General features: G+C 38.6%; 1 protein-coding gene across 1 annotated transcript; it reads left to right on the forward strand.

Moving 5' to 3' along the window:
- The first annotated feature begins 19,023 nt into the window (after positions 1 to 19,023).
- On the forward strand, positions 19,024 to 21,543 carry LOC105706544 (ATM interactor-like). Its single transcript, XM_064378517.1, is given in 4 exon segments — positions 19,024 to 19,231; positions 19,266 to 19,744; positions 19,746 to 20,057; positions 20,059 to 21,543. Coding segments are annotated over 4 exon segments (2,484 nt in total).
- Positions 21,544 to 22,404: the final 861 nt, after the last annotated feature.

Genomic DNA, 22,404 nt, shown 5'->3' on the forward strand with positions numbered 1-22,404 from the left:
GACATAGTATAATTGAAAATTTTGAACTATGATTATTTGAGTATGAAATAACTGGTAAATTTATTCTGATCTTATTAATGGCAATGATTAGTTATATATCTTTGTCTTTACCCTCTTTTCTTACTATATAATTATTATACCAGATAACTTATTTCTTAATTACTTTCAGCTACATATGGAAATCTGGGAGTAAGCTGCTGAAGGAAAAGTACTCACAAACCCTAGGGATCTAATACTTTAAGTGCATGTAATCAATAAAGGTAGTGAAACCCTCAGAGTTTAGGGATTTATTAATTTATGCCATTTTTTAACCTTACTGTGTAAGGTGACTTGAAACTTATGAAGGGTTTCAGTTAAAAGCAGTAGAGTTTAACCTGGTTAGTGTCAAAATCATTTCTTTATTTAACTATAGCACTTCTTCCAAACAAGGAGCTGTATTACTACACTAAAGGAGACCAAAGGGACCTATATTCTGCTTAGTGACTGAGTTCATAAGCTTTGCAGAAAAAAAAAAAAGAAAAACAACTTCTGAAAGACAGGAGAAATTTTAGGATTGCTGTGATTAGCTTCCATATAATTGCCTAACACTTTCTAAATTTTTTCTTTGTCTAAAAGAATAACGTTTCATCTATTAGGATAACATGTCTATAATGATATACTGAATTTTTATGATAAAAATCAGAAAGAGTTTATATCTTACATCTAATTTAAATTCAAGTTTTATAGAGCATACCTCTATAAAGCAAGATGTATATTTGCTTTCAGAGGTACAGAGTATTATACTAAATGTTTGAAAGATTTTTGAGACAGAGTTTTGCTCTTGTTGCCCAGGCTGGTGTGCAATGGCGTGATCTAGGCTCTCCGCAACCTCTGCCTCCATGGTTCAAGCGTTTCTTCTACTTCAGTCCCCGGAGTAGCTGGGATTATAGGCACGCACCACCACGTCTGGATAATTTTGTTTCAGTAAGGACTGGGTTTCTCCATGTTGGTCTCAAATTCCTGACCTCAGGTGATCCTCCTGCCTCAGCCTCCCAAAGTGCTGGGATTACAGGCGTGAGCCACCCAGCCGCCTGGCCTGAAAGATTTTTTCTGTTATAGAAAAAGTGTTATTCACTTGCAGTATGTCTCTCCATTTTCAATTATTTGCTCTCTGAAAAATGTCTTGTGACCCAGTTAAGGCAAAAATTGAACCCAGGATTCCATTTAATAGGTTTTTAATCTTTTGATTTTTTTCAGACAATAAAATGAGAAAATCCTTTTTGTAATCTTTGTAGAGTCTTTCCCTTGCCGTGGTGGAATACTTTGGTTAATGAATTAATACAATCTGCCTATCTAAGAACATGTTTTACAAATATTATTTGAATCAGCTGCATATGTATAAAGAGTTGTTCTTGTCTGAAATCAAGGGTTTCTCTTTACCTAATATGAGAAGAAACATTTAAGTAAACGTGTATTTTTCTCATAGAATATATTGTATGTATACTTTAGAGAGATTTTTAACTGCAAGCTCCGAGAATTCGTGTATTTTAGCTATATAAACTTTAAAATCAGTAAAAAAAAGCCCATAAAATCTCAAATTCATTTTCTAGTTTATTCTAAGTAATTAACATTTAAGTTCTCATTTACTCTTCTGCGTTGCTTTTTTTTCCATGTAAGTTATTATATATATTTATGATATGCTGCCCAAACCACCAAATAACTTTTTTCCCTTTAAATTTGGCTTCATTTCCCTTCATTGAAAATTTAGCTCTATCAAGGGATTGTAAGTTACCCCTTCATTGCCCAAGATAGCAATTTGTTATATCTTTTCATAATCCAAACTCTTCCAAAGATTCAGATGTGGATATTTATCAACTTCCTTCCAAGTGGAACTGTTTTCAATATGACTAAGCTTTCACATCCCAAGCGTTAGTTTGCTGTTCAGCCTCATTTTAATTTATTTTTACATAAAAAGATCTCTTTTCCTCCTCCTGTAACTATTGTCACCTTACCACAAATTCATCCTCACAGAAGGAATAACAGAACTAAGTGTCTTTTATCTGCACTTTCAGGAGGTTTCTGTGTCCTAAAAGAGCTCTCCCAGCCAATTAGAAAACAGTTTCAGTTTCTTTCATATCTCTTCTGGAGCAGTATTTTTTCCTACATGGTTCCTTCTGAATCCCTTATGAAATTGCCTTCCAAGTGTCTTCACTCAACTTGTATTTCTTTTCTGCTTTCTGGAATTTAATTGCTAACACTAAATTGTAAGAGATGCAAAGAATGGAGAGAGCATAAAGTGAATCCATGAGTTTTGAAATCTGTTTCAAAACAGATTCCCTGCCTAGCAGATATTCCTAAATTGTGCACTGCAACATCAGCTTGCTGCATTTATCCCAAAGATTCAAATTGTTGACTTACTATTGGGGCAAGTCCTAACATGTATGGTAAATTATATTGTTTGCTGAGTACAATGGCAAGGAAAACCTGGCCGCCCCCTGCCCCCACATGGAAAACTACTTAGGGCATTCTAAAGTAGCAAAACAGTATATGTATATCAAACACTGGTTAAAACAATTCTTTAAGCAAGGAATATGTGACCCTGCCCCCATGGCTTCCTCATGGAGAATACTTTCTAGTTTGTCCTTGATCAGTGGTAAGTAGGCACCAGCTGCCTACCTAGTTGATCTTGGGTCTATGGGAAAACACAGAACACCTGTTTGTTAATAATAATCACCTGTTCAGACAGAATAAATACATGGGTCAGAATCTGCTGGAGGCCCTCAGCCTGGAACGCTGTCAGCCCCCTGAGGCTGGGTGTCTACTTCTTAATTCCTTCAGTGCCACCTGGGTGGGGGTCTCTACAGCCAAGCTGGTCCGGTACTTATCCTCGCCATAACTCTGATATTTTCTTCATTGCAATGAAAACAGTAGAAGATTCTTTTCACTTCCCCTTCCCCAGGTCTCTTCTCCTGTTCTTCCAGAGACTTTACTTCCAAATCAGCATCATTCTCATCAGTTCCCTTTTTACTCTCTGCTCCAGGTACACAAACCTGGTTGATTATAAAAGGCATTAGTTAGGTTTACCTGATCTAATTTTTGGTGTCTATTAATTGTTTCGAAGGTTGATAACCACAAATGTAAGTCTTACTCAGGGTATGCTGAATGTGAGTGATAATTAGTTTTCTGATTATGTAAATTCATCATTCAGAAGTTTATAGTATAACTATTGAACAACATATTTTCCATTCATGTCTTCTCTTGAAATCTTTAGGTTGTAATTTCTGTATTTGTTATTTCTTTCATTGTTGACTGCACCTCTGACTTGCACACACTATCACCAGCAAAAAGGATAGGTGAGGGGTTTATAAGCAAAGTGGGAAAAGTAGGCCCTATGCACAGGGAATGTCCATCCTTCACAGTACATCTTAAGAGAGTGAACCAGCTGAGTGTGGTGGCTCACGCCTGTAATCCCAGCACTTTGGGAGGCCGAGGTGGGTGGATCACTAGAGGTCAGGAGTTCAAGATCAGCCTGACCAACATGGAGACACCCTGTCTTTACTAAAAATACAAAATTAGCCGGGTGTGGTGGCGTGAGCCTGTAGTCCCAGCTACACAGGAGGCTGAGACAGGAGAATTGCTTGAACCCAGGAGGCAGAGGTTGTGGTGAGCCAAGATCCTGCCCTCATACTCCAGCCTGGGCAACAAAAGCAAAACTCATCAAAAAAGCAACCAAAAAAGAGTGAAGCAGGAGAGCACAATATCGCTACATAAATTAGAGACAAGATAGGACATCAACAAGAGTCCACTAGCATTGCAGAAGACTGGTCTCAAAAACCCCTGGAAGAGATAGGTGCAGCTAGCTACCCCAGAGGACTGTGGAGGAGATGACGTGACCATCCTAGGTGCCAGAGATAACGGGTACAGAGATAATGGTAAAGAATTCCAGCCACCACCCCTCGAGTGCTGTAGATAAGAGGCAGGACTGCAATGGGAATAAATGTGGGTGAGAACCAACTTAAAGACCCCTGACACACCTCAAGCTTAAAAATTAAAAATGAACTATTGGAGCCCAGAGATCTGAACAAATCTTATGACCACCATAATTGAGAGTCACCTTAAATTGCCATTCTTGTACACCAATCTTGCATTATCTCATGAAAGAAATACTTCTCCAGTTAGTGGAAGAAATTTGCCCAGTAGGACACTTACTGGCTTATAGGCATGAGTCTTGGAGTTCATTGGTATATTTTGTCAACCCCATAAGTGAAATAGAGGACCAGGGAGTGTTCCAAAGGGGAGACATTGGAAAGCTGGTGCAGGCTTGGTGTACACCACCCAGACTGTACTGTAGGCCCTGGTCAACAGACACCACTAGAGAAAGACTTAGAACATTTCACATTTAGTACAGCCAACAATCAGACCCATGCATGACCAGATCCGGGTTCTGGAAATCCCATCCAGATGGTCCGGCCAATCCTAGATGATCCCAAGAATAGCAGCAGAGGACTAAAAAAAATTGCCTGAATAAGGCACTCAGAAGCATGGGCAGACTGAGGCACAGGTTCTAGTGGAGGAACCTACTTGCTCGGGTCTAATGGTGGCTCTAATTAGTAGTTCTAAATCAGAGCATACATATAGAAGTTTCCCTTAAATGTTTTTTTTTTTGCATTGTATTTCAAAGCTTAACACTTAATAAAGTTAAGAGCTACTAAACGTTTTGCATGTACAAGCATTCTGTTGTCAACATTTAATGTATTTTCAAATTCACTAACAATCTCATGGTTATTATTGTTAACTCTATAGATATAGGAGGAGAGTTACTTTAAAAATTGAATAATCTGTCAAAAATCACACAAATAATAAATATCTGAACGAGGAATCAAACCTGAGTCTATGTAACATCAAAGCCCATGCTCTTAAGGATGCTTCTAAACTCCTTAATCTTTGAGGTGGAAGGTAAAAATAACGAGTAAGAGATAATAAACATGGCAAAAAAGGAAATCAAGCTAAATTTTCTTTGGAAATGGAAGTTGGGTCATCTGCCAAGAATAAGAGACAGATGGTATAGAGTGTTTGAAGATTTACTGTTGTGGAGTAAACTAGGATGAAGGTTTGTTATGCAGCATTGAGGAACCAAATGAGTCTGAAAAATCATAAATGCAATACATATTGGCATGATATAGATGTTTCTGTGACTTTCTACATCAAGCATTTACTGCTATGAAGAACAATGAGAAAAATACTGCTCTAAGACAAGTGTATGACAGGGTATATATTTTGGTTCGTGTGAAAGTAATTGCAGTGTTTGCCCTTGAAAGTAATGACAGAAACCGCAAATACTTTTGTACCAATCTAATAGTAGAAACACGTGTGGGAACCCAAAGCTCGCTTCCTTCTCTTCCAATCCATGTGGTGCCATACTCCATCTACAACTTGGAGGGATCTTGCATACATAGTGATACCCTAGCCTGCACATCCTTTCAATAAGCATCTCTTAGCAAACCTTTCTCACAACTTGGGCTAATACACACCAGTGGTGCTATCAGGTCTTGGGAGAACAGATCTGTGGAAGGGGGCTACACAGAACCTTGAAGCAGGATTGAGGCTGTTTTGGCAAGAAATTCCAGGGTCCTGGGTTCTGAAAAGCAATATAGACGGGGCCTTTCCAAATTTCTCTCTGTATGCACATAAGTTGCTGTGATTGTCCGTGCTTTATGGCAGTACTCCTTAAGGATATATAGTTTAAGATACTATGAGTTGTAAATAACAGAAAACTCTATCCATGGTAAATTCAGCACAAACAAACCCAAAATTTATTGACTCAGGGACATGAGAAATTCAAGATTAGATTTAGATGAGACTTTATTCAAAGTTCAAATGGGTTTCAGCTTTGCCATCTTGGTGCTGGTTTCATTCTCAGGTGAGATGTTCATGAGGCTCATGTTTCCTTTTTTAAAAGCATTTGGAAAACAAGAGTTCATTTCCCTGATCTCTTGGCCAAAGAATGAAATTGAGTGGACAACTCTAACTGACCTGACTCCAGTCATGTATCCTTCTTGAATCAAGCTTTCTCTGTCATCAAAGGTAGGCTGTTTGCCATAATCAGAACTCCTCTTGGGAATGAGGGAGTGCTCAATCCCAACAAGTCACTAAACTGAAAAACTCAGTGTCATGTTAGAAAAATAGAATGTTATATATATAATTAAGACAGAGATTATTTTTCATATTTGTTGTATTATAAACAATCACCTTATCTTGCATTTTGTTGTTTTGTTATCCATGTAAGCAGAACACAGGAGTTTAAATAATATATAAAGACAACCTGCATAAAACTTGAAACCATTTTTTCAATGTTCTTTTAAAAACCAGAAGACTTTAGAGGACCATTTATCTTTGTTTCATGCATTTAGAATAGCATAGCATCTGGCCTTGATTAAGCTAGCCAGTTGTCTAGGGACAAAGTGGAGAGACAGGAAAACTCAGTGGTGGGAAAGAAAAAAGAGTGCCTCCAGCAATAATCCAAGATTATTCCTTTTTCACTGGTCTCCATTGCTCTGGATTTGTGGTTTCAATGGATTCAACTTTTTCAAGTGGTAGTGTTTATGCATTTGCTATAATCTTTCCCTAGGCAGTTTTACCAATCCTTTGAACAAAATTTTCCTTCTAGGCTTCTAGATCCTGATTCCTAAAGTGACTGAGCCCATTGTCCCTGTACCCTTCCAAGGACAGTATTGCTGAACTTGTCTATTAACATTCAAAACCGGGGAAGGGAGTACCGAGAAGTACCCAAGTGGATCACGCAGATGACAAAAGTATTCTTTCCTGTCCCCCTGGTAACAACAGCTCTGCCCCAACCTGGTGATCAGGATCAATTACCCACAGCAAGATGTTGACTTTTTCTCTTGCCTGCTTCCTGCGAGAAAATGGGAAGTGATTCCATGTAGCTCCTTGCTGTTATGCTCAAAGTGGATCTTTCACCATGTGTGTTTAACTATCTTCTTAAACTCTTAAAAGTCAGACCCCTGTTGCTGCCAGTCCAACCTTGCTATTCACCATGGTAACTACACTCCCCAGTATCTGAAGGTTACACCCTGCCACCTGACCTCTATTGTTTCCAATTTTATCATCCCCCATGTAATTGATGAGTCTATTTCTGCAAATGTTACTCCTACTGTCAGCCTTGTCTTAGAAAGGAGTGCCTCCCCTTAACTTATTAATGCTGGAGCCCACCCATCAATACCTTCCTTTGGGTCATCGTGTGGACCAGAATCCTCTGGGGGCATTTATAGTCACATAAAACATATCTACTATAAAATGCCTACTTCTCTGGGCCTTTCAACTCCTTTCAACATCTGACATGGCAATTCTGGTATTTCCATTTTACATAATGTGAGTCATCATTTTTCCATGCTTCTAAAAGCCATCTGAATGTGTGTACCATATCCCAGCATGTTAAACTCTGTATTTAAGAAGTGTGTGTGTGTGTGTGTGTGTGTGTATGTGTGTGTGTGTTCTTTGTTCTAAATGTATTTCCCAACCTAGAGCAGCAGCCTCAGAATCCATATCAATGAGCAGTCTCTCAGGTTTTGCCAATACATAATGGCTAGTTCCTCAAGTTCTTTTGGGGAAAGATCTTGTTTCTCCATTAGTATACATAGAATATCTTTGGTTATACCAAGACAAAACCATAGTTATTAGCCTGGCAGACAGAAGGGAAGGTTGGGGAAGATACTGAACTGGCAGGTTGGGGGAAATGAGTACTAAAACACTGTCAGTAAAAGGAGAGGCTCCTGCAGCATCTGTAACTAAATGTGGAGTGATAGCATTTCTGTAGGCTCAGAGTTCAGAGAAATTTGGGGACTCAATATTTTTATATGTATCAACACGGATGTCCTTATCCCATATACCAGATTTTCCATTTTTTCCCAAACAGGACTCTTGAGTATGGCATAGCCAACTAACATTGGTTGTAATTTTAACCTTTTTCTTGGAGTTTGACTACTCAGAATAAAGAACTGGGTCTGGGCCTCAGCATTTTCTATTTTCTTCCTACAGGATATGCAAGTCTTTTTTTATATGCTGCCAACAAGACCCTCTGCTTTCACACTAAATCTAATTGTTAATTAATGACTCTCAACTTTTTTCTATCTTTTCCCAAACTTCAACTGAGTTTGGCAATATCAATTTAATTTCATTATCTTCATAGGTACTACTTTTTTCATATTTCTCAAATATCTGATATATCTACCAGCTAATGTATTCTCCTCCATTGATAGAGCATCCCAGTGTACCACCAGTGAACAATTGAACAATTACGCTGCTACCTTGTCCCAGGGGATTATTTGTTCTTCCTGTATGAATAATAGATCAAGCTCCAAAATCTTAGTATCTGCTTTCTTATACTTTCTTACCATGGACCATCTCCTGTCATGGGTTGAGTTTGCCAAGAACAGACATCAAGATGGATATTAAGACAGGATTGAGATGGCGCATAGGAGGCAGGACTAGCTTCCCGTTCCTTCTTGGTCAGACAGAGCAGCATGTGGAGACTCATATTGCAAACTTTTGCTCCAAGAACTAGTGAAGGAATATGCCTGGAAAGCCAAGAGAATTCACAGACCCTCTGAAGGAACTGAATCACTGCTGCAGGCTCCCTGAGATGCCAAAAAACTGGGAGTCTGCTTGCTTTCTCAATAGGGAGGCTCATGATCTGGGATAAATTCTCAGTCCTGGTCACTGGCTGCCTGGAAATAGACTTGGTGCTGCTGAGGAGACACAGTGAGAATGACACTGGCCTTCAGGACTGCAGGCTGTGTGGGAGCAGGATGAGGCCTGTGACTGCCAGCTTTTCCCCACTTCCCTGGTGACCTGTATGACTCAGAATAGGTAGCCATAATCCCTCTGGGAACATAACTCCATTGGACTGGAACTACACCACCATTCCCCACAGAAACTGCAGCAAGCCCTGCCCTAAAAGAGGCTAAGCTCAGACATGCCTATTCCTGCCCCGACTTGGTGGTCTTTCTTTACCCACCCTGTTAGCCAAAGACAGAGGTCATAATCTCTTGGGAGCTTTATAGCCCTGCCCATCACCTGAGAAATCTGCATATTTAAACAGATATCCCCAGGGCAAGTTTGCATCCTTGCTATAGGACCACAGCTAATGCATTCTTGAAAGTGCCACCTCCTGGCTGAAGACCAACAAATACGAAACAAGAGCACTAAACAAAAACACAACCAAGGATGCCCACAGAGTTCGCTTCACTCCCCTGCTAACTTTACCAAAGCAGGTGCTGGTATTCATGGCTGCAAGACCTGAAGATGGGTCATATCACAGGACTCTTTGCAGACACTCCCCATTACTAGCACAGAGCCTGGTAGCTCCACTGGGTGGCTAGACCCAGAAGAGCAAAAACAGTCACTATAGTTAGCCTCTCAGGAAGCCCCATTCCTAGGAGAAGGGGGAGAACACCACATCAAAGGAGCACCCCATGGGATGAAAGAATCTGAAGAGCAGTCTTTGAATCCCAGATCTTCCCTCTGATATAGTCTATCCAAATGAGAAGGAACCAGAAAAACAATTCTGGTAATATGATAAAACAAAGTTCTTTAACACCCCCAAAAGATTCTATCAGACACCAGCAATGGATCCAAACCAAGATGAAACCTCTGAATTGCCAGAAAAAATATTCAGAGGGTTGATTATTAAGCTAATCAAGGAAGCACCAGGGAAAGATGAAGTCCAGCTTAAAGGAATAAAAAACATGATACAGAATATGAAAGAAAAATTCTTCAGTGAAATAAATAGCACAAATTAAAAAAATCACAACTTCTGGGAATCAAGGACGCACTTAGAGAAACACAAAATGCACTGAAAAGTCTCAGTAATAGAATCTAACAAGCAGAAAAAAGAACCTCAGAGTTTGAACACAAAGCTTTCAAATTAACGCCATCCATCAAAGACAAAGAAAAAAGAATTTTTTAAAAATTAACAAAGCCTCCAAGAAGTCTGGGTCTATGTTAAATGTCCAAAGCTAAGAATAATTGGAGTTCCCAAGGAAGAAGAGAAATGCAAAACTTAGGAAAACATATTTGAGGGAATAATAGAGGAAAACATCTGGGCCCTTGCTAGAGATCTAGACATCCAGATACAAGAAGCTCAAAGAACACCTGGGAAATCCATCGCAAAAAGATCATTGCCTAGGCACATAGTCATCAGGTTATCTAAAGTCAAGACAAAGGAAAGAGTCTTCTGAGTTGTGAGGCAAAAGCACCTGGTAACTTATAAAGGAAAACCTATCAGATTAACAGCAGGTTTCTCAACAGAAGCCCTACAAACTAGAAGGGATTTGGGTCCTATTATTAGCTTCCTTAAACAAAACAATTTTCAGCCAAGAATTTTGTATCCAGTGAAATCAAGCTTCATAAATGAAGGAAAGATACAATCTTTTCCAGACAAACAAATGCTGAGAGAATTCACCACTATCAAGCCAGCACTACAAGAACTGCTAAAAGGAGCTCTAAATATTCAAACAAATTCTCAAAATACACCAAAATAGAACCTGCTTAAAGCATAAATATCACAGGAACTAAATAACAATAACACAATGGAAAAAAAAACGGTTATTCAGGCAACAAATAGCATGATGAATAGAATAGTACCTCGCATCTTAATACCAATATTGAGTGTAAATGTCCTAAATGTTCCAGAATAGCAGGCCTGGCATGGTGGCTCATGCCTATAATCCTAGCACTTTGGGAGGCTGAGACAGGCAGATCACCTGAGATCAGGAGTTCAAGATCAGCCTGGCCAACATGGTGAAACCGTGTCTCTACTAAAAATACAAAAATTAGCTGGGTGTGGTGGTGGGTACCTGTAATCCCAGCTACTCAGGAGGCTAAGGCAGGTGAATTGCTTGAGCCCAGGAGGCAGAGGTTGCAGTGAACCAAGATGATACCACTGCACTCCAACCTTGGTGACAGAGTGAGACTCTATCTCAAAAAAAAAAAAAAGACGCTGAATGGATAAAAATTCACCAACCAAGTTGCTGCTGTCTTCAGGAGACTCACCTAACACATAAGATAAAGCCAGGGAAGAAGATAGTCCATGCAAATGGATACCAAAAGCAAGCAGGAATAGCTATTCTTATATCAGACAAAACAAATTTTAAAGCAACAGCAGTTAAAACAGACAAGAGAGACATTATATAATGATAAAAGGACTAGTCCCACAGGAAAATATCACAAATCTACATATATATGCACCTAATACTTGAGCTCCCAAATGTTTAAAACAATTACTACTAGACCTAAGAAATGAGACAGGTGGCAACACAATAATAATGGGGGTTTTTAATACTCCACTGACAGCATTAGACAGGTCATCAAGACAGAAAGTCAACAAAGAAAAAATGGACTTAAACTATACCCTGCAACAAATGGACTTAATAGATACTTACAGAACATTCTACCCAACAACTGCAGATTGTACATTCTGTTCATCAGCACGTGGGAGTTTCTCTAAGATAGACCATGTGATTGGCCACAAAACAAGTCTCAGTAAGTTTAAGAAAATCAAACTTTTATCAAATACTCTCTCCGACCACAGTGGAGTAAAATTGGAAATCAACTCCAAAAGGATTCATCTAAACCATGCAAATACATGGAGGCTGAATAATGTGCTCCTGAATGATCATTGGGTCAACAATAAAATCAAGATGGAAATTGTAAAATTCTTTAAACTGAATGATAATAGTGACAAAACCTATCAAAACCTCTGGGATACAGCAAAAGCAGTGCTAAGATGAAAGTTTATAGCAGTAAATTCCTACATCAAAGGGCCTGAAAGAGCACAAATAGACAATCTAAGGTCACACCTCACAGAACTGGAGAAACAAGAACAATCTAAACCCAGACCCAGAAGAGAAAAATAAATTACAAAGATCAGAGCAGAACTAAATGAAATCAAAACAAAAAATATATATAAAAGATAAATGAAACAAAAAGCTGGTTCTTTGAAAAGGTAAATAAAATCGATATACCATTAGCAAGATTAACCAGAAAAAGAGAGAAGATCCAAACAAGCACAATTAGAAACAAAATGAGAGATATTACAACTGATGCCATAGAAATACAAAAGGTTGTTCAAGGCTGCTATGAACACCTTTATACACATAAACTAGAAGATATAGAGAAGATGGATAAATTCTTAGAAATATATAACCCTCCTAGATTAAACCTGAAAGATATAGAATATCTGAACAGATCAATAACAAGCAGTGAGTTTGAAATGGTAATTTAAAAAATGCTAACAAAAAAAAAACCCACCCTGGCCAACATGGAAAACCATGTTTCTGATAAAAATACAAAAATTAGCCAGACATGGTGGCACAGGACTGTTGTCCCAGCTACTCAGGAGGCTGAGGCAGGAGAACCACTTAAACCTCGGAAGTGGAGGTTGCAGTGAGCTGACATTGTGCCACTGCACTTGAGCCTGGACTCTGAGACTCTGTCTCAAAAATAAAAAAAATTAAAAAAAAGGCCGGGCGCGGTGGCTCACGCCTGTAATCCCAGCACTTTGGGAGGCCGAGGCAGCTGGATCACGAGGTCAAGAGATTGAGACCATCCTGGTCAACATGGTGAAACCCCGTCTCTACTAAAAATACAAAAAATTAGCTGGGCATGGTGGTGCGTGCCTGTAATCCAGCTACTCAGGAGGCTGAGGCAGGAGAATTGCCTGAACCCAGGAGGCAGAGATTGCGGTGAGCCGAGATCGCGCCATTGCACTCCAGCCTGGGTAACAAGAGCGAAACGCCGTCTCAAAAATAAATAAATAAATAAATAAATAAATAAAATAAAAATAAATTTTAAAAAAGTCCAGGACTAGATGGATTCACAGCTGAATTATATCAGGCATTCAAGGAGAATTGGTGCCAATCCTATTGACACTATTCCAAAAGATAGAGAAAGAGGAAATCCTCCCTAAATCATTCTATGAAGCCAGTATTAGTCTATTTCACCCTAATAATGCCAAAAACGGAGAAGGATATAACAAAAAAAGGAAAACTACAGACCAATATCCCTGATGAATATGTATGCAAGAAACCTCAACATAATACTAGTGAACTGAATCCAACACCGTATCAAAAAGATAATCTACCATGATCAAGTGGGTTTCATACCAGGGGTGCAGGTGTGGTTTAACGTATGTAAGTCAATAAATGTGATACACCACATAAACATAATTGAAAAGAAAACTCATATGATCATCTCAATAGACATATAAAAAGCATTTGACAAAATCCAGCATCACTTTATGAATAAAGCCCTCAGCAAAATAGTCATAGAAGGTACATACCTTAAGGTAATGAAAGTCATCTTCAATAAACTCACAGCCAACATCATACTGAATAGGGAACAGTTGAAAGCATTTCCCCTGAGAACTGAAATAAGACAAGGATGCCCACTTTCACCACTTCTATTCAACATAGTACTGGAAATCCTAGCCAGAGCTATCAGACAAGATAAAGAAATAAAGGGCATCCAAATCAGCAAAGAGGAAGTTAGACTGTCACTATTTGCTGACGATATGACTGTGTAACTAGAAAACCCTAAAGACTCATCCAAAGAGCTCCTAGAACTGGTAAATGAATTCAGCAAAGTTTCAGGATACAAAATTAATGTACACAAATCATAGCTCTTCTATACACCAACAGTGTCTAAGCTGAAATTCAAATCAAGAAGTCAGTCCCTATCACAATAGCTGCAAAAACAATAAAATACTTAGGAATATGCTTAACCAAGGATGTGAAAGACCTCTACAAGGAAAACTATAGAACACTGCTGAAAAAAACTGTAGATTACAAACAAGTGGAAATTGATCCCATGCTCACGGATTGGCAGAATCAATATTGTGAAAATGATCATACTGCCAAAAGCAATCTATAATTTTAATTCAATTCCCATCAAAATACCACCATCTTTCTACACAGAACTATAAAAAACGAATCCTAAAACTCATATGGAAAGAAAAAAGAGTCCACATAGCCAAAGCAAGACTAAGCAAAAAGAACAAATCTGGAGGCATCACATTACTCAACTTCAAACTATACTATAAGGCCATAGTAACCAAAAGACCATGGTACCGGTATAAGCTAGGCACATAGACCAATACAATAGAGCAGAGAACCAAGAAATAAAACCAAATACTTACAGCCTACTGATTTTTGACCAAGTGAACAAAAACATAAAATGGGGAAAGGACACCATGTGTAACAAATGATGCTGGGATCATTCACAAGCCACATGTAGGAGAATGGAGCTGGAACCCCATCTCACACCTTATACAAAAATAAACTCCAGATGGATTAAGGACTTAAAACTAATACCTGAAACCATAAAAATGTTAGAAGATAATATCAGAAAAACCCTTCTAGACATTGGCTTAGGCAAAGACTTCATGACCAAGAACCCAAAAGCAAATGCAATAAAAACAAAGATAAATAGATGGGGCTTAAACTAAAAATCTTCTGCACAGCAAAAGAAATAATCAGCAGAGTTAAGAGACAACCCACAGAGTGGGAGAAAATCTTCACAATCTATACATCCAACAAGGAACAAATATCCAGAATCTACAAATAAATAATATATCAGCTCCTTTGCGGTTTTGATATTTGCACCATGTAACTCATTATTTCTCTATGACCTTATGGTATTTAATCCTCTGACTTTATAGTCAGATTCTATAACAATTCAAATAATCATTAAAAATAAAATATTAACACTGAAAAGAAACATCAGGATTGTATAGTGTAAGAATTCTCATTTTTCAAATTAAAAAGCAGAGATTATGTTAGGTGAAGTCTCTGGAGTAAATATTTTGAGGCAGAATTTGGACTTTGGGAAAAGAAAGAGCAAAAGATTTACCTCTGCAAATTAGAAATTTTTTTCTAATTCATACTCTTCTTTTTAAATATAGTGTTGCATATTTTCTTTTCTGCCCAAGTACTAACATTGTCAAAAATTATAACTGCACTTTTAAAAGATAAAATTATTTTCTTAAATTCTTGATAACAACAAACAACAGCAAAAACAATAAATGTAAAAGCTAAGGGGATAATAAAATTGTAAAGATTCATATTTGATCATATTTAATTTAACGACCGATTTCATAGACTGCATTCAAAAACTACAACACAACAAATTTAAAGGGACTCACGGTTGTTCTAAAAGAGTTAATATTTTCTTACCTTCATCACTCTTCTTCTCATCTTCTTCCTTATTAATAGCACATCAGGAAAACTACTGCAAATCAAAGTAGAGTCACGGAACTCAGAAGACAACTTTCAAGATATTCATATGGTCATTTAGGTAAAAGCGATCATAACTGTTAAATTTGAGACTTATCTAATGGAAAATCCTTTAAGCAACAACAACAAAAAACTTTCTATCTCAAGGCTAGAGTTGCTTTCTACATCTAAAACAATGAGGCCCAGACATTTCACACATAGATTTAATAAGAAATATTAAGTGTGTAATACCTACAGTGGTGCTGATGTCCTTCAGAAATAAACACTGCCTAATTATTCAAAGGCTGTAGCATTCTAGGGTGACATATAGTACAGAGAGCAAAGTGAATATCCAAGTTAATAAACTACCCAATAATCTCTTCAAATGAATATATTGCACCTGCTTTAACATTTAATCTCCAGAGTACATGGAAACAGCAGGAAGTAATATAGAAACTTCTACTGTAAAATCTCTCTCTCTCTCTCTCTCTCTCTCTCTCTATATATATATATATAATATATATATATTCTCTCTATATATAATATATATATAAAATCTCTCTCTCTATATATAATATATATATTTAACATACATATTAAAGAGAGAGAGAGAGAGAGATTTCACCCTAGTCAGACTCTGCCCATCTTCTAAGGCCTATTGTAAGTCTAATCAGTTCCTTAGGATTGACTTTCCACTGACCCTACTATTGCACTTCAAGTCTACGCCTTATCACTCTTTGATTGTCCTTATTCAGATGTCCTCCAATTTGCAAGGCCAGACAATATTTAAATTTTCTTTGTGTGGCAACCTTTGTCACAGCTAACAGAAGGAAGTCAGGGTCGGGGAGGGCAGTGTCAGGAGTCAATAGCACCTGGGTCACCTACAAAACATAAGCCTATGAGAAAGGTATCTGGTCATTTTTAAACTATAAAGGGATATTGGGGATGATAAATTTATTCTAGCAAAATGCCTATTTTCTCTATGATATTGGGCATTTAATTTCATCTCATTCTGTTTCATTTGCCTTCAAATCAGAAAACTCTGGTTTCCTTTCTACTGGTGTAATTTTCTCTTATTATTTACACGGGATGATTACATATTTACTCTAGAAGAGAAAGAATATATATTGAAAGACCTTTGTCATTGAACCAGCTACGAAGCTTTATTAAGAATAGCCTTTGAGTGCTGTAAATGCTTTTTATCTTTGTGTGAATTACTGTTTGGCATGCCAAGAGCAGACATCAAAAGGACCCCTAAGTTCCCCAAGAGATAAGTGGCCAAGCCTCTTCGAGTTTTCTGATAATTCATTGACAAAAGGCTGTTCCAAAGGCAGTCGTTATGATTGTTCTAACTATAGGAAACACTTTGCAGGTTGGAAGGCTTCCTGTAAAGCCCTCCCCTACTACAGCAGCACACTTCAAGCACGAGTAGAATGATGTACCCCCAACACATTCCTGCTCCATAGTCTTCAACACTCACTGGCATCTATTTTCTTCTTCTTTTTTCTTTTTAAGAGACAAAAGTCTTGCTCTCTCTCCCAGGCTAGAGTGCAGTGGTGTGATCATAGCTCACTGCAGCCTCATACTCTTGGGCTTAAGCCCATGCAATCCTGATGCCTCAGCCTATGGAGGAGCTAGTCCTATAGGCACATGCCATCATGCCTAAGTTTATTATTATTGTTGTTGTTGCTCTTCCTGACAAAATCCTTTCAGGGAATAATAAGTAGGGGCTGGAATAATTTATGCTCATGGGTTCAGAAAAATGCTACCTAATTTGTGTCATCTCTTCTGAACATGTCTGACAAGAAAGTTTTTCTCATGAGGATCTATGTCGCTCCATGCCATTCCTCCCTTGACCTGTTCCTTACTTGTCTCATGTCTTTTGCCTGAAAATCAAATCACCAGAATCTGCTCTGTTAATAACAATCATCATCACAGTAGCGCCTTTGAACCAATCTCTATATTAACTTTATCATAATAGACATAAACTGGAAATAGCCCAGGACACAAAGTGAATGAAGCCTTACCCAAAGAGTATGTACTGTATGATTCTATTTATATCAAATTCTAGAACAGACAGAACTAATCTAGGTATAAGTAAATCAGGACAGTGCTTGCTTCAAAGAATGAAGGTAAAGATTAACTGAAAAAGGCTGGTAATATTACAGATGTTAATAGGGTTATTGGTTATACAAGTATATTTATTTGTCATAGCTAAGCAAGTATATACTTAAGATTTGCCCATTTCGTTGTAGGTTTTATATATAAAGAAAAATACAACAAACAAATGTTCAATTCTGGTTAACAGTGTATCTGAAGTTTGCAGAGGAAAGTGCCATTTGCTTTGAACTGCATCACAAAATAATATTTGTTAGACTGATGAATTTTAGAAGAGTTGCTATATTGATATGAAATAAAGCTAATAAAATAAGATGTTAACAACAAATAGTATAGATCTGTGGGCGTTCACTGTAAAATTCTTTCAACTTGTGCTATGTTTGAAATGTTTCATTCATAAACTAATCATGGTGGGAAAGGGAGTGCTAGTTAATTGTTCTTGTCAGTTTATACCTAGTAAGCCGTATTAAATTTCTGAGAATTTTTGTGCAAATACTATTGTTACAGGAAAGGGATCCCAATCCAGACCCCAAGAGAGGGTTCTTGGATCTCACACAAGAAAGAATTCAGGGTGGGTGCGCAGTGCAAAGCAAAAGCAAGTTTATTAAGAGAGTAAAGTGGTGAAAGGACAGCTGCTCCATAGACAGAGTAGGACGTACCTGAAAATAAGAGGAGGAATGCATCCACCCTAGGTACAATGCTTGTATATATGGGGAGACGTGTTCTGCTACAAGGGTTTGTGATAAAGGATTAATTTCCTTACTTAATATATTTTGCAAGAATCGATATTATTATCTTTAAAGCAAAATTAGGAATGCCTTTGTTCTCCAGATTTCAGGATATCTGGATGCTCCCAAGTCTGGATCTGTGTTAGTAAACATTATTAATGTGTTCCCTTAACCGTAAACATCTAGAAGCTAAGAATGCCTAATTTTCTGGGAATGCAGCCCAGCAAGTCTCAGTCTTATTCTCCTAGCCCTCACTCAAAATGGGCTCGCTCTGATTTGAATGCCTCTGACACTATTATTCTTTGGCTTATAGAAACTCCATGACCAAACGAAATTCCTAGTAAAACAAGGACACTAGGTATAAGAATGGTAATTATATTATTTACGTTATTTTTTACTACTATTTGAATGACTTCATTAAGTGTTGAATGAAAAATTTAAACTTGACTATTAAATAAATCAAAATAACTTGGCCTATGAATTAAGTCTAATTTTTGTTATGAGTTAGAATTTATTAAATAACATGGACTAACAAATACAACAAACAAATGTTCAACTTTACAAAATTTATTTTTTTAACAGTTGTAACTCCTAATACAGAAGGTCCTGGCACCATCTGGAGTCATGACTAATCTTGTATTTTCCCTAGAGGACAGAATTAACACACTGACCATAATCTCTTTAGCCATAATCTCCTTTAATCTTTTAGAATCTCATTAGAACTTCCCCCAAACTCTGTAATGGACCTATTGTCAACTTCGTTTAATGTATCCTTTTGTAATTCATTATCTTAAATGAAAAATATATTACTTTAGAAATTTTGGAAAATGTAGAAAAGAATGTGAGTAAATGATTTAACTAATATTTTACCAAAGAAAACATTTTATGAGGCCGGCGGCCGTGCGGGAGCCATGGCGGCCTCGGAGGCGGCGGCGGCAGGACGCCCGGCTTTGGCTGCGGGTACCCGGGCCGTCCTGGCGGCCACAAGAGGAGCCGCCACTGCCATCTCGGGCCCGTGGGTGCCCCCGGGACCCCGACTGAGGGGCAGCCGGCCGCAACCCGCGGGGGCGACGCAGCAGCCCACGGTCCCAGCGCTACTGGCCGGGGAGCTGATCAGCCGTGGGCGAGTGAGGTGCCCAGGCGTGCGGACCAGCGTCCTGTGCGCGGTGCGCGGACCAGCGTCCTGTGCGCCGTGCGCCGACCAGCGCCCTGTGCGCGGTGCGCGGGAGCGGCAAGATCCTGCCCAACAGCCCCGCGCTCAGCATGCACCTGGCCAAGAGCCACCGCCTGCAGGATGGCATAGTCAATCCAAGAATAAGAAAAGATTTGAAAAGTGTACCGAAATTCTACTGCTGTCCAATCGAAGGCTGCCCCAGAGGCCCTGACAGACCATTTTCTCAATTTTCTCTCGTAAAACAGCACTTTATGAAAATGCATGCTGAGAAGAAGCACAAATGTACTAAGTGCAGCAATTCGTATTGTATAGAATGGGACTTGAAAAGACACGCAGAGGACTGTGGCAAGATCTTCCGGTGCACACGTGGCTGTTCCTACACCAGTAGAAAGGCACTGCAGTCTCACATCTACAGAATTGGCCACGAGATCCCTGCAGAACACAGGGATCCACCTAGTAAAAAAAAGGAAAATGGAAAACTGCTTGCAAAACCAGAAGGTATCCAATAAGACCATTGAATCATTGAACAACCAGCCAGTCCCTAGACCAGACACTCAAGAACTAAAAACTTCAGAAATAAAGCTAGAACCATCTTCTGAAGACTCCTGTGACTCTAACACTGAAAAGCAGACTCTTACAACACTGCCAATATATCCTCAGAAGTTGCTTTTACCAAAGCCCGAAGTGGCTTTGGTTAAACTACCAGTGAGGCAGTTTTCTCTCTTGCCTGTCTTTGTGCCTACAGCCGACTCCTCAGCCCAGCCTATGGTGGTTAGGTGTCAATGAGGGCTCTGCCACAGGGGCTGTGCACTTGCTGCCCTTGTCAGTAGGAACCCTGTTCCTTGGCCTAGATTCAGAGGCTTGTTCTCTAAAGGAGAACCTACCTCTTTTTTAAACTACTAATCCTGTTGCCGTTGAGCCCATAAGTGCAGGTGTTCAAGTGAACTTGTGTGAAAGTCCATCTGCTCTTCTACAAGAACTAGGGAACACATGTCAAAAGAACAGCATTTCTTCCATCAGTGTGCAGACAGATCTGTCTTACGCCTCACAAAACAACTTTATGCCTTCTGCACAGTGGGCCAGCACTGATTCCTCTGTGTCGTCTTATTCTCAAACTGATTTCTCATTCGATTTTCAGTTTTCTCTTCCCATTAGTGTTCACACTCAGACATTTTTGCCCAGCTCTAAGGTAACTTCATCTATAGCTGCTCAGACTGATGCATTTATTGACACCTGTTTCCAGTCAGGTGGGGTCTCCAGAGAAACTCAAACCAGTGGGATACAAAGTCCAACGGATGACCACGTACAGATGGACCAAGCTGCAATGCATAGAGACATTTTTGAGAATGTTCATTCATCATATGATGTTGCTACAGGTAACATTATAAGTAACAGTTTAGTAGCAGAGACTGTAACTCATAGTTTGTTACCTCAGAATGACCCTAAGACTTTAAATCAAGATATTGAGAAATCTGCACCAATTATAAACTTCAGTGCACAGAATAGTATGCTTCCTTCACAGAACATGACAGATAATCAGACCTAAACCATGGATTTATTAAGTGATTTGGAAAACATCTTGTTAAGTAATCTGCCTGCTCAGATGTTAGATCATCGTATTCTTTTGTCTAACACAAATCCTGGACCTGACACCCAGCTTCCATCTGGCCCAGCCCAGAATCCTGGAATCGATTTTGATATCAAAGTGTTCTTTTCAGCCTCAAATATCCAGATTCAAACTGAAGAGAGTGAACTTAGCACCGTGAACACTGAGCCAGTCTTGGAGTCACTGGACATAGAGACTCAAACAGACTTCCTACTTGCAGATACCTCTGCTCAGTCCTACGGGTGTAGGGGAAATTCCAACTTCTTAGGCCTTGAGATGTCTAAGACACAGACACAGACAATAAACTTTTTCTTAGACAATAGCCCTCATCTGCCTCTGGGAAGTATTCTGAAACACTCCAGCTTTCCCATGAGTACTGATTCATCTGACACAGAGACCAAAACTGAAGGAATCTCCACTGCTAAAAATATACCTGCTCTAGAAAGCAAAGTTCAGTTGAACAGTACAGAAACACAGACCATGAGTTCTGCGTTTGAAACCCTGGGGAGCTTGTTCTTCACCAGCAATGAAACTCAAACAGCAATGGACGACTTTCTTCTGGCTGATCTGGCCTGGAACGCGATTGAGTCTCAGTTCAGCTCTGCAGAAACCCAGACCTCTGCTGAACCACACGCAGCCTCCAACTTCTAAAACCAAAAGTGGAGTCCATGTGTGAGAGAGCATCTACCATTTCCTCTGGATTAAACTACAGAATGGGGAAAACAGTATTCTATTGAATGTAGTTGATGCAGTTGCTTAGCTTCTTTGAGGTTCTTTGCCTTTTGTACTTGTAAACGTGAAATTTGTGTATAAATGTGAGTCTATTGTAAAAGTGTGAGATGTCGATAAAAAAAAAAAGAAAACCTTTTGTATATTTCCTCTTTTTAAAGATCTATTTTTACTCGGAGATCTTTTCTGGGTATAATTTTGCATCACTGTTTGATTTTTTTGCCCCTAAATGTTATCTGAGGATTTTCAACATTATACTTGCCATTATTTTTTATTATTATATAGTGTTTCTTGAAATAAATGAATTGTTATTCTTCTAGCATTCATTTATTTTGTGCTTCATTAAAAAATATTTATGGAGTGCTTCCATGTGCTACATATTTAAAAAACTCAGGTAGCAAGATAGAGATTATTTCTATCTTCATGGAATTTATAGCCTAACAGAGCTCATTGACATTTTAAAAAACTATCCAAGTCAATAAATCAGCACAAATTGTGTTATGCATTATAAAAGAAAAAAATTAAAAGTTGTTTGAGAAAGGATATTGGAGAGCCTAATGTTTACTTGAGTGTTAGGAGACATTACAACCAACCCAGTATCTTTTGGGTTTTATGTCTACATGTTTATTTCTCTTATCTTTCAATAGAATTATAAACTGGGAAGGTGGAGATTTTTTTTTTGCTTATCATGTTTATACCTCCATGTGACAGTAAAGGTAGTATATTGAACACAGAACACTAAATAAATATATATTCAATAAATTAATGATTTTTCTATAGGCT

Source organism: Aotus nancymaae, unplaced genomic scaffold (genome assembly GCF_030222135.1).
Source record: "Aotus nancymaae isolate 86718 unplaced genomic scaffold, 86718_ANA_hifiasm-v0.15.2.pri h1tg000019l, whole genome shotgun sequence".
Taxonomy (NCBI): domain Eukaryota; kingdom Metazoa; phylum Chordata; class Mammalia; order Primates; family Aotidae; genus Aotus; species Aotus nancymaae.